A 13,978-nucleotide genomic window follows, 5' to 3' on the forward strand; every position below is an offset into this window, starting at 1 on the left:
TAGCTTCAACATAATATTTCAAAGAATGCAATGATTTCTCCTTAGAATTCTTAGGATTAGGACATAAGGAACCACAATTTCTCTACTAATGTTGTTAGAATTCACAACCTTAGGTAAAAATTTAAAAGAAGTTCGCAACACCGCCTTATCCTGGTGAAAAATCAGAAAAGGAGACTCACAAGAAAGAGCAGATAATTCAGAAACTCTTCTGGCAGAAGAGATGGCCAAAAGGAACAAAAAACTTTCCAAGAAAGTAATTTAATGTCCAATGAATGCATAGGTTCAAACGGAGGAGCTTGAAGAGCCCCCAGAACCAAATTCAAACTCCAAGGAGGAGAAATTGACTTAATGACAGGTTTTATACGAACCAAAGCTTGTACAAAACAATGAATATCAGGAAGATTAGCAATCTTTCTGTGAAAAAGAATAGAAAGAGCAGAGATTTGTCCTTTCAAGGAACTTGCAGACAAACCTTTATCCAAACCATCCTGAAGAAACTGCAAAATTCTCGGAATTCTAAAAGAATGCCAGGAAAAATGATGAGAAAGACACCAAGAAATGTAAGTCTTCCAGACTCTATAATATATCTCCCTAGATACAGATTTACGAGCCTGTAACATAGTATTAATCACAGAGTCAGAGAAACCTCTTTGACTAAGAATCAAGCGTTCAATCTCCATACCTTTAAATTTAAGGATTTGAGATCCTGATGGAAAAAAGGACCTTGCGACAGAAGGTCTGGTCTTAACGGAAGAGTCCACGGTTGGCAAGAGGCCATCCGGACAAGATCCGCATACCAAAACCTGTGAGGCCATGCTGGAGCTACCAGCAGAACAAACGAGCATTCCTTCAGAATCTTGGAGATTACTCTTGGAAGAAGAACTAGAGGCGGAAAGATATAGGCAGGATGATACTTCCAAGGAAGTGACAATGCATCCACTGCTTCCGCTTGAGGATCCCTGGATCTGGACAAATACCTGGGAAGTTTCTTGTTTAGATGAGAGGCCATCAGATCTATTTCTGGAAGTCCCCACATTTGAACAATCTGAAGAAATATCTCTGGGTGAAGAGACCATTCGTCCGGATGTAACGTTTGGCGACTGAGATAATCCGCTTCCCAATTGTCTATACCTGGGATATGAACCGCAGAAACTAGACAGGAGCTGGATTCCGCCCAAACCAGAATTCGAGATACTTCTTTCATAGCCAGAGGACTGAGTCCCTCCTTGATGATTGATGTATGCCACAGTTGTGACATTGTCTGTCTGAAAACAAATGAACGATTCTCTCTTTAGAAGAGGCCAAGACTGAAGAGCTCTGAAAATTGCACGGAGTTCCAAAATATTGATCGGTAATCTCACCTCCTGAGATTCCCAAACCCCTTGTGCTGTCAGAGACCCCCACACAGCTCCCCAACCTGTGAGACTTGCATCTGTTGAAATTACAGTCCAGGTCGGAAGAACAAAAGAAGCCCCCTGAACTAAACGATGGTGATCTGTCCACCACGTCAGAGAGTGTCGTACAATCGGTTTTAAAGATATTAATTGAGATCTCTTTGTGTAATCCCTGCACCACTGGTTCAGCATACAGAGCTGAAGAGGTCGCATGTGAAAACGAGCAAAGGGGATCGCGTCCGATGCAGCAGTCATAAGACCTAGAATTTCCATGCATAAGGCTACCGAAGGGAATGATTGTGACTGAAGGTTTCGACAAGCTAATATCAATTTTAGACGTCTCTTGTCTGTCAAAGATAGAGTCATGGACACTGAATCTATCTGGAAACCTAAAAAGGTTACCCTTGTCTGAGGAATCAATGAACTTTTTGGTAAATTGATCCTCCAACCATGATCTTGAAGAAACAACACAAGTCGATTCGTTTGAGATTCTGCTAAATGTGAAGACTGAGCAAGTACCAAGATATCGTCCAAATAAGGAAATACCACAATACCCTGTTCTCTGATTAGACAGAAGGGCACCGAGAACGTTTGTAAAAATTCTTGGAGCTGTTGCTAGGCCAAACGGCAGAGCCACAAACTGGTAATGCTTGTCTAGGAAAGAGAATCTCAGAAACTGATAGTGATCTAGATGAATCGGAATATGCAGATATGCATCCTGTAAATCTATTGTAGACATATAATGCCCTTGCTGAACAAAAGGTAGGATAGTCCTTACAGTTACCATTTTGAATGTTGGTATCCTTACATAACGATTCAATATTTTTAGATCCAAATTTCTTTGAAAAAACGTAATCTGCCCCCTACCAGCTGAGCTGGAATGAGGGCCGCACCTTCATGTGGACTTAGGAGCTGGCTTTGATTTTCTAAAAGGCTTGGATTTATTCCAGACTGGAGATGGTTTCCAAACTGATACCGCTCCTGAGGATGAAGGATCAGGCTTTTGTTCCTTGTTGTGACGAAAGGAACGAAAACGATTATTAGACCTGAATTTACCTTTAGATTTTTTATCCTGTGGTAAAAAAGTTCCTTTCCCTCCAGTAACAGTTGAGATAATAGAATCCAACTGAGAACCAAATAATTTATTACCCTGGAAAGAAAGGGAAAGCAGAGTAGACTTAGAAGACATATCAGCATTCCAAGTTTTAAGCCATAAAGCTCTTCTAGCTAAAATAGCTAGAGACATATACCTGACATCAACTCTAATGATATCAAAGATGGCATCACAAATAAAATTATTAGCATGTTGAAGAAGAATAATAATGCTATGAGAATTATGATCTGTTACTTGTTGCGCTAAAGCTTCTAACCAAAAAGTTGAAGCTGCAGCAACATCTGCTAAAGATATAGCAGGTCTAAGAAGATTACCTGAACACAAGTAAGCTTTTCTTAGAAAGGATTCAATTTTCCTATCTAAAGGATCCTTAAAGGAAGTACCATCTGCCGTAGGAATAGTAGTACGCTTAGCAAGAGTAGAGACAGCCCCATCAACCTTAGGGATTTTGTCCCAAAATTCTAATCTGTCAGCTGGCACAGGATATAATTGCTTAAAACATTTAGAAGGAGTAAATGAATTACCCAAATTATTCCATTCCCTGGAAATTACTTCAGAAATAGCACCAGGGACAGGAAAAACTTCTGGAATAACTACAGGAGATTTGATACTAAATCTAAACGTTTAGATAAGGTTTTTAAGAGGACCAGAATCCTCAATTTCTAATGCAATTAGGACTTCTTTAAGTAAAGAACGAATAAATTCCATTTTAAATAAATATGAAGATTTATCAGCATCAACCTCTGAGACAGAATCCTCTGAACAAGAAGAACCATTATCAGAATCAGAATGATGATGTTCATTTAAAAATTCATTTGAAAAATGAGAAGTTTTAAAAGACTTTTTAAGTTTACTAGGAGGAATAACAGACATAGCCTTCTTAATGGATTTAGAAACAAAATCTCTTATGTTATCAGGAACACTCTGAATATTAGATGTTGACGGAACAGCAACAGGTAATGTAACAGTACTAAAGGAAATATTATCTGCATTAACAAGTTTGTCATGACAATCAGTACAAACAGCTGGAGGAACAGATACCATAAGTTTACAGCAGATACACTTAGCTTTGGTAGCTCCAGCACCAGGCAGCGATTTTCCAGAAGTATCTTCTGACTCAGTTTCAACGTGGGACATCTTGCAATATGTAATAGAAAAAACAACATATAAAGCAAAATTGATCAAATTCCTTAAATGACAGTTTCAGGAATGGGAAAAAATGCCAGTGAACAAGCTTCTAGCAACCAGAAGCAATAAATAATGAGACTTAAATAATGCGGAGACAATAGTGACGCCCATATTTTTTTAGCGACAAAAAAGACGCCCACATTATTTGGCGCCAAAAATGACGCCACATCCGGAACGCCGACACTTTTGCCGCAAAAAAAGTCAAAAAATGACGCAACTTCCGGCGACACGTATGACGCCGGAAACAGAAAAAAAAATTTGCGCCAAAAAAGTCCGCGCCAAGAATGAAGCAATAAAATGAAGCATTTTCAGCCCCCGCGAGCCTAACAACCCACAGGGAAAAAGACAAATTTTTAAGGTAAGAAAAAATGATTTATTCATATGCATTATCCCAAATATGAAACTGACTGTCTGAAATAAGGAACGTTGAACATCCTGAGTCAAGGCAAATAAATGTTTGAATACATATATTTAGAACTTTATATAAAAGTGCCCAACCATAGCTTAGAGTGTCACAGAAAATAAGACTTACTTACCCCAGGACACTCATCTACATGTTTGTAGAAAAGCCAAACCAGTACTGAAACGAAAATCAGTAGAGGTAATGGTATATATAAGAGTATATCGTCGATCTGAAAAGGGAGGTAAGAGATGAATCTCTACGACCGATAACAGAGAACCTATGAAATAGACCCCGTAGAAGGAGATCATTGAATTCAAACAGGCAATACTCTCTCCTCACATCCCTCTGACATTCACTGCACGCTGAGAGGAAAAACGGGCTCCAACCTGCTGCGGAGCGCATATCAACGTAGAATCTAGCACAAACTTACTTCACCACCTCCATAGGAGGCAAAGATTGTAAAACTGATTTGTGGGTGTGGTGAGGGGTGTATTTGTAGGCATTTTTGAGGTTTGGGAAACTTTGCCCCTCCTGGTAGGAATGTATATCCCATACGTCACTAGCTCATGGACTTTTGCTAATTACATGAAAGAAAAGGCAATAACTATACATTGTTAGACACTCCCAGATGGGAAATATAAATGGATCATCTACAAAACATTTATGCAAAGAAAAAATAGAGTGTAAAAACAAAATTTATGCTTACCTGATAAATTTCTTTCTTTCCGGATATGGTGAGTCCACGGCATCAATTACTGTTGGGAATATTACTCCTGGCCAGCAGGAGGCGGCAAAGAGCACCACGGATAAACTGTTAACCCCTTAACGACCAAGGACGTACGCCATACGTCCTTGGTCTGGAAAGCAGCTGGAAGCGATCCTGCTCGATTCCAGCTGCTTTCCGGTTATTGCAGTGATGCCTCGATATCGAGGCATCCTGCAATAACCCCCCTTGGCCATCCGATGCAGAGAGAGCCACTCTGTGCCCCTCTCTGCACCGGACATCGGTGGCCGGTATCGTTGGTGGGTGGGAGCCAGTCTGGGAGGCGGGTGGGCGGCCATCGATGGGCCGAGTGGAGGGGGCGGGACAGACGGGGGCGCGCGCGGGAGGGAACCGCTACACTGCAGAAAAAAAAGTTGATAAAAGTAAAAAAAAATTATTTACAAATTGTATCTAAGCATCTAAGGGATCTGGAAGGGGTGGGTGGTTGGTCTTGGGGGGGGGGGGGGGGGAAGCTACACTACAGAAAAGGGCAATTTAAAAAACAAACAAAAAAAACCAACTTTTTTTTACTAAACTGGGTACTGGCAGACAGCTGCCAGTACCCAAGATGGCGCCCATTAAGGCAGAGGGGGAGGGTTAGAGAGCTGTTTGGTGGGGGATCAGTGAGGTTGGGGCTAAGGGGGGATTCTACACAGCAGCATATGTAAATATGCTTTAAAAAAAAAAAAAAAGCCCAAATATAGCTTTTATTTTAGTACTGGCAGAGTTTCTGCCAGTACTTAAGATGACAGGGACAATTGTGGGGTGGGGGAGGGAAGAGAGCTGTTTGGGAGGGATCAGGGGGTCTGAAGTTTTAGGTCGGAGGCTGAGCTCTACACTAAAGCTAAAATTAACCCTGCAAGCTCCCTACAAGCTACATAATTAACCCCTTCACTGCTAGCCATAATAACGTGTGATGCGCAGCGGCATTTGGCGGCCTTCCAATTACCAAAAAGCAATGCCAAAGCCATATATGTCTGCTATTTCTGAACAAAGGGGATCCCAGAGAAGCATTTACAACCATTTGTGCCATAATTGCACAAGCTGTTTGTAAATAATTTCCGTGAGAAACCTAAAGTTTGTGAAAAAGTTTGTGAAATAGGGAACTTTTTTTTTTTTTATTTGATAGCATTTGGCGGTGAAATGGTGGCATGAAATATACCAAAATGGGCCTAGATCAATACTTTGGGCTGTCTACTACACTACAGCTAAAATTAACCCTATAAGCTCCCTTCAAGCTACATAATTAACCCCTTCACTGCTGGGCATAATACACGTGTGGTGTGCAGTGGCATTTAGCGGCCTTCTAATTACCAAAAAGCAATGCCAAAGCCATATATGTCTGCTATTTCTGAACAAAGGGGATCCCAGAGAAGCATTTACAACCATTTAAGCCATAATTGCACAAGCTGTTTGTAAATAATTTCAGTGAGAAACCAAAAGTTTGTGAAAAAAATGGAGTGAAAAAGCGAACGATTTTTTGTATTTAATTGCATTTGGCGGTGAAATGGTGGCACGAAATATACCAAAATTGGCCTAGATGAATACTTTGCGATGTCTACTAAAAAAAAAATAAAAAAAAATAGCTTGGAAATAGCAAAGTGCTACTTGTATTTATGGCCCTATAACTTACAAAAAAAGCAAAGAAGATGTAAACATTGGGTATTTCTAAACTCCGTGGTCACTATTACTCAGGAATATTTCCAGAAGCATATGCTCAGAGACAGATGCTCCTGTAGGATGCGGGCAACAATCCCACTACCTCTCGCAAGCTAAGCGAGCGTTCTACCACTAATTCCCTAGCGGGGAATAATCTCATAATCGACCGATCTAGATCTATCCTGTGAGACAGAGCCACAAAATCCCCAGTCTACTATCTAAACATGCATAAAAGCAGACTCTCAGATGGAATCGAGCAAGGGATGATGTCCAATGAAAATCACCATCAGACCAATTACCACCATGCATTGAGGCCCTAAAAGGCCTAACAGACTGCAGAGAGAGGCAATACCTTGATTTTCTGATCCCTGACAAAAATATTTTCAGAGATAAGGAAACTAAAAAGGTCACTAAGAAAACTACCCTTAAAGCTGGAACAAGGGAACTCATATTCAGATTCACTTCCCATCCATGGGAATGAAGAAAGGACAACAAAATCACTGGATGAGAGTTTGTTGAAAAGAGAGATGCCTGAACCACTAGGTCGTCCAGGAAGTCAAGGCAGTGAGGCGGAAGGCCACCACAGCAGTTCTCTGAAAATTGATAACTGTCAAGGTAACCCCCACAGGGAGCCATGGCAAGGGGAAGAGCCACAAACAGAGTTTGACCGAAATACAAATATCATGAACTTGACGGATATGCATCCTCCAGGTATATGGCCCCCATGAACCGACCCTCTTGGACCAAAGGAAAAAAAGAAACCACTGATTTTCATTTAGCAGGACAGTACCCTGAGAAAATTTATGAGACACATTAGGTCTATCATAGGACAAAAAAAGCTCCCTCTATATTGGGAACCACAACCAGGGATGAATAGAATCCTAGGCCCTTTTCCCACACAAGGAAAAGGACAATCATTCACAGAAAAGAGAGACCCCAAAAAGCACTTCACAATGCCTCACTGTTATCTTGGCTGCAGATAATGGAGAGGAGGAACCTGCCTCTGGGAAGAAAGGTATGATTATATGTAATAACCCTGAGATACTATTTCCGCAGCCTATTTGGGACATCCCGTATCCATGTTTGAAAACAAAGATTCAGCTCCCCACTTGGTCCAATCCTGGATTGGGGGCAAACTCCTTCAGGTTTAAAAATCAAAAATCTTTCTATCAAATCAGGACCCAACAAGGTCTTACCCTTGTAAGGAATTGCCAGAGAATTGGACTCAGAGGAAAAAATCCACTGACCAAGAAATAGCCACAACGCCCCGCGGGCTAGCACAGCAAAGCCAGATATCTTGGCACCCAGTTAAAACCTTACATGGTAGCATCAGAAGAAAGGAATTCTGTCTAGGGATACTAGACCCAATTTTTTTTCTTTTGTGATTCAGATAGAGCATGACATTTTAAGCAACTTTCTAATTTACTCCTATTATCAAATTTTCTTCATTCTCTTGGTATCTTTATTTGAAATGCAAGAATGTAAGTTTAGATGTCGGCCCATTTTTGGTGAACAACCTGGGTTGTCCTTGCTGATTGGTGGATAAATTCATCCACCAATAAAAAAGTGCTGTCCAGAGTATTCAAACCAAAAAAAAGCTTAGATGCCTTCTTTTCCAAATAATGATAGCAAGAGAACGAAGAAAAATTGATAATAGGAGTAAATTAGAAAGTTGCTTAAAATTGCATGCTCTTTCTGAATTACAAAAGAAAAAATTTGGGTTGAGTGTCCCTTTAAATCTGAAGATTACTACTTCAGCATCAGATAAAGGAATTATTCTGTCCGAAACTGAGATTTCACCCTCAGGAGACTACCAACGTATTCACCGCAACATGACGTATGAGGGAACACAACCCGAGTAGCAGCAGGTGGAACAGAAACCTTACTACCTGAGTCTCAAATTTTCCTCTAGAGTTTCCCTTTTAGCATAGTAAAGGCAGATAAAGCCGCAGATACCGCAAAGATATCTGGGCAGCTAATTCTGCAGGCAAATAAACTCCGCCAGGAGATAGAGAGGAACTGCAGGGCACTGTATGTGATGTCATAACGGCTTGGGACGTCAGAGGAGAAAACTGTGGCATTGCATAAACAGCACCATAAGACATGAGGACAGACATGAGGCTCAGATATAAAAGAAAAAATATTTTATTTAAAATATTAAACTCCTTTTAAAAATGGGGAAACCAAAATTGCATAGTCACACAATTACCCAAGACATCACCTGATTTGTCCTTAGGAGCAGTCTGTCTCCAAGAACCAAATAACAGCACAAAAATTGTATTATCCTAAAATAGTGCATACACTTTTTACATTAAAAGGTGTTTAATTTTAAACAAATGCCTTTACTTTTACTTTAAATATATAAGTTGCCCATGTGGCTAGCACATATATATGAAAGATTGCTCTGATAAACTCCCAGCCTTTACAGTGCAAGGACTGGGAGCAACACCAGCCTGGCTCGGTGATGCAGCGCCAGAGAATCTGAATTAGGAGAGCAGCTCCATCAGAGCATCGGGTGTACCGGGGAATTAAAAGAGCCATAACACCAACTAAGTCTCTTGCAAAGAACCGTTTCCTTCTCAGCCGGAGAAGGAGGCGGGCATTAGAAAAAAAAACAGGCTTAACATAATTAAAATTGCGCCGCTCCGTTCTAGAAGGCGGAGACACGATCAAGTGAAAACGAAGTGCACAGCTAAAATCAACTGCGCGCTTCATTACAGCAACCGTCAGAATAATTTGCCAAAAGTTAGACATCAGCTGACTATATGACCGGTACACACACTCCCCAAACTATTGACTCACCACTGTACTATAGTGGATATATATCTGTAACACTGAGCAATCCCAATAAGCTGACAAGTGGAGTATTAAAACCCGGAATTAAAACCCACAGAAATTACTGTAAAGGGTACCATAATTTATAAATAAAGCCTCATGGGGGAATTCCACTATAAGGAACAAACCCCACATGTCTCACACATAAAAAGTGCCTGCCACTGCCTAAATTAAATCCTTCCCAAGGATTGTGCGTCCCAATAATGTTGCAGTTCATTCTTAAGTGCCCATCTAGAAGACAAATAAGGCACTTACCTGTAATCTAGCTGTCAGGCAGGACAACAGTTTGCCCGGTATTAGAGGATGGCACTCCTCACAGAGACCTGCAGAAACAGAGAGAACAGAGTAAGCCTACTCTGGATTTCTATACCATGAGCAGCAAAATGTTAGGAAAATGCAGCAAGGTCCACCTCACAAGTTCCCAACTGCTTTAAAGCCACTACTGCCCTACTGAAGAGACTAACGTGGAGTACGGCTAGACCCAATCTTAAGAGGAAAGGTCAGAATAAACCTACTCTGGCTTTCAAAATAATAAAATCTTGCTTGAAGTGAAATAAATCCAATCTTCTTCAGACACCAAAAACTTCACCTCCTTGCACTGAAGGCAAAGAGAATGACTGGGGTTTGTGGGAAGGGAAGTGATACTTAACAGTTTATCTGTGGTGATATTTGCCTCCTCCTGCTGGCCAGGACTGATATTCCCAACAGTAATTGATGATGCTGTGGAGTCACCATAACTTAGGAAAGAACTGTCCCTTTAACCTCTACTATCAATGTCTGTTGTCATAGGTAATATATTATATTTGACAAGTATGTAATATATGAGATACCTTGTAGGGTTCAGCAAACAAAGGCACATGGTCATGAAATGTTTCTCTCTCTTGAAGAGCTTCCTGATTTCGTCTCTCTCGTTCTCTAATGCGAAGTAAATTTCTGTCTTCATTATACAAGCTGCAAAGTGAACAAAAACTATTGTGTAATACAACTTTAAACTTTTTTACATATATCTCTCTATATATACATATACACCCACACATATAAATTTGTTGTTTTAAGTGATGGTTAACTTTCACTTTTTAAAATCCGTTCCGAAATGTTAAGTGATATTTTAGATGGCTTTTCATTCATCAGTTAACACGAAGATGCGCTATAAGTTAATTTGAAATCCAAAAATACTCAGCTCTCCGACACCCACTTCAATAGTCAACTTTTTTGCGAGCCAATATCACTAACATTCCGGATCTGATTTTAAAAAGAAGTTTACCATCACTTTGCATGATTGATACATTGTAAGAGAAATAGCATTTTTGTATAGACAATTAGTAAATCCAGGCAAGTATCCCTGCTTGTTTTTCCCCAAAAGTACTCTGTATGCTATGCATTGTTACCAATGCACCATAAGATATGCAAATTAGATATACATTATAGTTTAATAACAGCAATCTCCTTATGGGGTAGGTGCAGCAAAAACAAAAAAAACAACACTTTTGGACAGCTGTTTCAAACACATTAGTTCTCATCAACAAAAATCAGAATTCTAATTTGCATATTTTACCCAGAGTTCTCTGGTGCATTGGAATCAGAGTACTTCTAGGTATAAGCTAGAGGGGATACTTACTATCCCCTCTTGTTTTTTGCCAATTTGCTAATTTTCTATACACTAATTTTATGGTTTCTACTTATATAAAATGGAGGATTTTAATCCCATGCTTTTAACTCCACCATAAAAAAACTTAAATATTTATACATTGCAAAGATAGCGCCTGCTAAAGCTCTTTGATTGGCACCCAGCAAATGCACAAGGTGCCAGTCTCAGAGTTAAAAATGCTAAAAGGAGCTATTTTAATTTTTTTTTTTTTTAATTACTTGAAGGGACAGTAAACATCGAGATTTTTTTAAACAAATTTCTGCACGGTGTGTAGTATCATTTATCCAACATCTGACCCTTCAGGGAGAGTGGAAGGGATTTAAGCTCTAGTGGGTAGGGCTATTTTTGTAAACCTTACTGTGAATCTGCTGGCGAGTGCCAGGTTTTGTGTGTGTTGTGTTGATAATGTTTGTAATGCTTCCCTGTGGGCCTGTCACCCAGGCTGCTCTGGGGTTAACTGCCTGGGTTGCTGGGAACTTTGCAGCCGTCTGTCAGTATTCAGGGCTGTGGAGTTTGCTGTGGCTTAGGATGTGTACCCAGTGCGGTCCATTCCTGTGTTTTATACATACACACACACACAGTATATGCACAAAACAAGTACCGTGTATGTACTCATACCGTCAACCAATATCCGTCAGGGTGCTGTAGTAAAATTAAGAATCGTGTTAATAAGCACTCACTGGTCTACAGGCATCCGTGGCAAATAAAAAAAAAATAAAAAAAAAAAACTTTATTATATGTGACGTTTCGGGACTAGATGCTGTCCCTTCCTGTGACAAACCGCAAGTGAACAAACAAGACTTTTAAAGGCCTATGAACCCCTCCCCTAGAACTCAGCCAATAGCGGCTGTCTGTGTGCAAAGCCTACACCAATTAAATGAAGTGCCCGTTAGCAATGCAAATTAGTAATCAAACATCAAATGTGAAAAATAGAAAATGTGAACAAAAATATCCAACACTCAGTGGTTCAATCAGTAATACCCAAAACTGTACGGTCCACTTCTTTAGGGTGCAATTGGATTGTATAGGATCGATAAAAACTCAAGCCAAACATAAACAGAATGTAAACAAACCACATGGAGACCATAACAAACCTCTGATTGGTCATCATAAAAGAGTTTGAGCCAATACAGCCACACACACAACTCTAACTACGTGTCTGATGGGGGACCGTCATAGCAGGGGGCATACCTCTACACCATCAAAAGAAAACAAAGAACCAACCCGGGCTCAATAGAGTGAGCCAGCCTCCAGAGGCAAGAGCAAACAGAGCCGGCATCACGGGGGGGGGGGGGTCCTGCCCCACAATACTATACAGTCTGAGTGATGACAACAGAGCTACATCGCAGTTCCATGCACTAAAAATAAAAAAACAAACACACAGATCGATTGAATTGCCACAGTAAAAAACCTAAGCACTGACTGACTAGCAGGATGTGGTCTAGGCATACAATGATATACTACTATAAGTGTGACAACAGCCTTGGGGACTGTGCAAAAAACACGGGGAAGCCGAGTATCCTGAGTGTAGGGATAAATAAGTGCATGAACCCAAGCGCCAATCTAATCGTCACCACAAGATTAACTCCATGCATGAAGCATCAAAAACTCTATTGGCCACTAGCGTGGAAACAGATAAAAGGGGGATCATAACAGTTCACAGAGCATCTATAAATTCCATAGTCTCCACAGGATGTTCTCTATGTCAAAACATAATGTGTAAGCCATCAACCAACCCTGATCCATAATATCCGCAAAGTACAATATCAACGGGTCATCTGGGATACCCCAGAATAGCCTAAACGCGGGTCAGAGTCTTAAGGACTCACTCATAAAAACGGATATCAGCCCTGATCAGTCCCAGCAAACTTGGCTTAGAAGAAGGAAGAACAGGCGTTTTAGGTGCACCAGTTGTGTGACCTGTAATGGTATGTTGACTGGCACATACTTTCATCATCCAGACCGGAAGAAAAAATATGAAATAAAATTTTTCCTCATGTGTACCAAAACAACAAATGACGCAAGGACTAGCATGGTCAACCACCAATCTAGTATCCGCACAGCCATCTCAAAAGAAAAGTCTGACCAACCAGTGGCCCGCTACTTCTTGGAGGCCGAACACACTGTAAAAGATCTTAGGTTTAGAATTATCAACCATGTACCGAGCCTGAAAAGAGGCAGAAACAGAGCCAATATCCTCCTACAAAAAGAGTCCAGATGTATTTACGAACTTGGGACTCTAACACCTAGAGGACTGAGCATACATACTGGTTGGCAGTGCTATTTAGAACGTTGCTAATTTGGAGGATGTAACACAGCTTTTGTTACGAGAGTCCACTATCCGTAGATGAGCTTGTGACTAGGGGTGCATCCCCGGAGTACCCCAGGGCCATGGTTGCATAAAGGTCAGTTATTTTAATCTTATTTTTAAGCTTATTTTCATGTTTGGTTAATTGAGAGTCCATGATTCCATCCCTATTGATGGATGTCTCCTTATTTTTCCTCTGTGACACTTAGTAATTTGCTGTATATACATGGCCCTATTCGGAAATCCCCACTGTGATTCGGTTGCCCTCTTTTTGATTATATAATTCTCTGATCTTTTCACGTTTGCCTATGATGTGAGGTTTTTACTGTCTGTGTCTGCTATGAATTTTTTATATGTTTTTAACCTGTTTTATTGTCTTGGTTGATAATATCCACACTTCTACATGTTCGGCTCTTCTGGATGTGCTTGGTGGGCTATGTGCTAGAGTCCTTAGATCTTTATACTCTTCTTTGTTGGGACAGTAACGGTTTCTTTGGGAGTCCCAATGTTTTCAGGTATATGTTTGGGGATTCTGTGTCTGTACCATTTGTGTGGTTAATGGAGAGCCTTGTCCTTCACATAAACCATTTCTTGAGTGGATACGCCACTGGGGCGTGACCCCATGTATGGGTTTATTCTCTGCATAGCCAGTATCTCCAGTGAATT

At 40.5% G+C, this 13,978-nt stretch overlaps 1 protein-coding gene across 2 annotated transcripts in view; it reads right to left on the minus strand.

Annotated features, from left to right (window-relative positions):
• The window catches only part of AFF1 (ALF transcription elongation factor 1), a 349,069-nt gene that overhangs the window by 288,200 nt on the left and 46,891 nt on the right, over positions 1–13,978 (minus strand). For both annotated transcript variants that reach the window (XM_053703375.1, XM_053703376.1), the window contains exon 2: positions 10,187–10,307. In XM_053703375.1, the coding sequence (XP_053559350.1) occupies positions 10,187–10,307 (121 nt within the window). The remainder of the gene's footprint in view (positions 1–10,186; positions 10,308–13,978) is intronic.

This window comes from Bombina bombina, chromosome 2 (genome assembly GCF_027579735.1).
Source record: "Bombina bombina isolate aBomBom1 chromosome 2, aBomBom1.pri, whole genome shotgun sequence".
Classification (NCBI taxonomy): domain Eukaryota; kingdom Metazoa; phylum Chordata; class Amphibia; order Anura; family Bombinatoridae; genus Bombina; species Bombina bombina.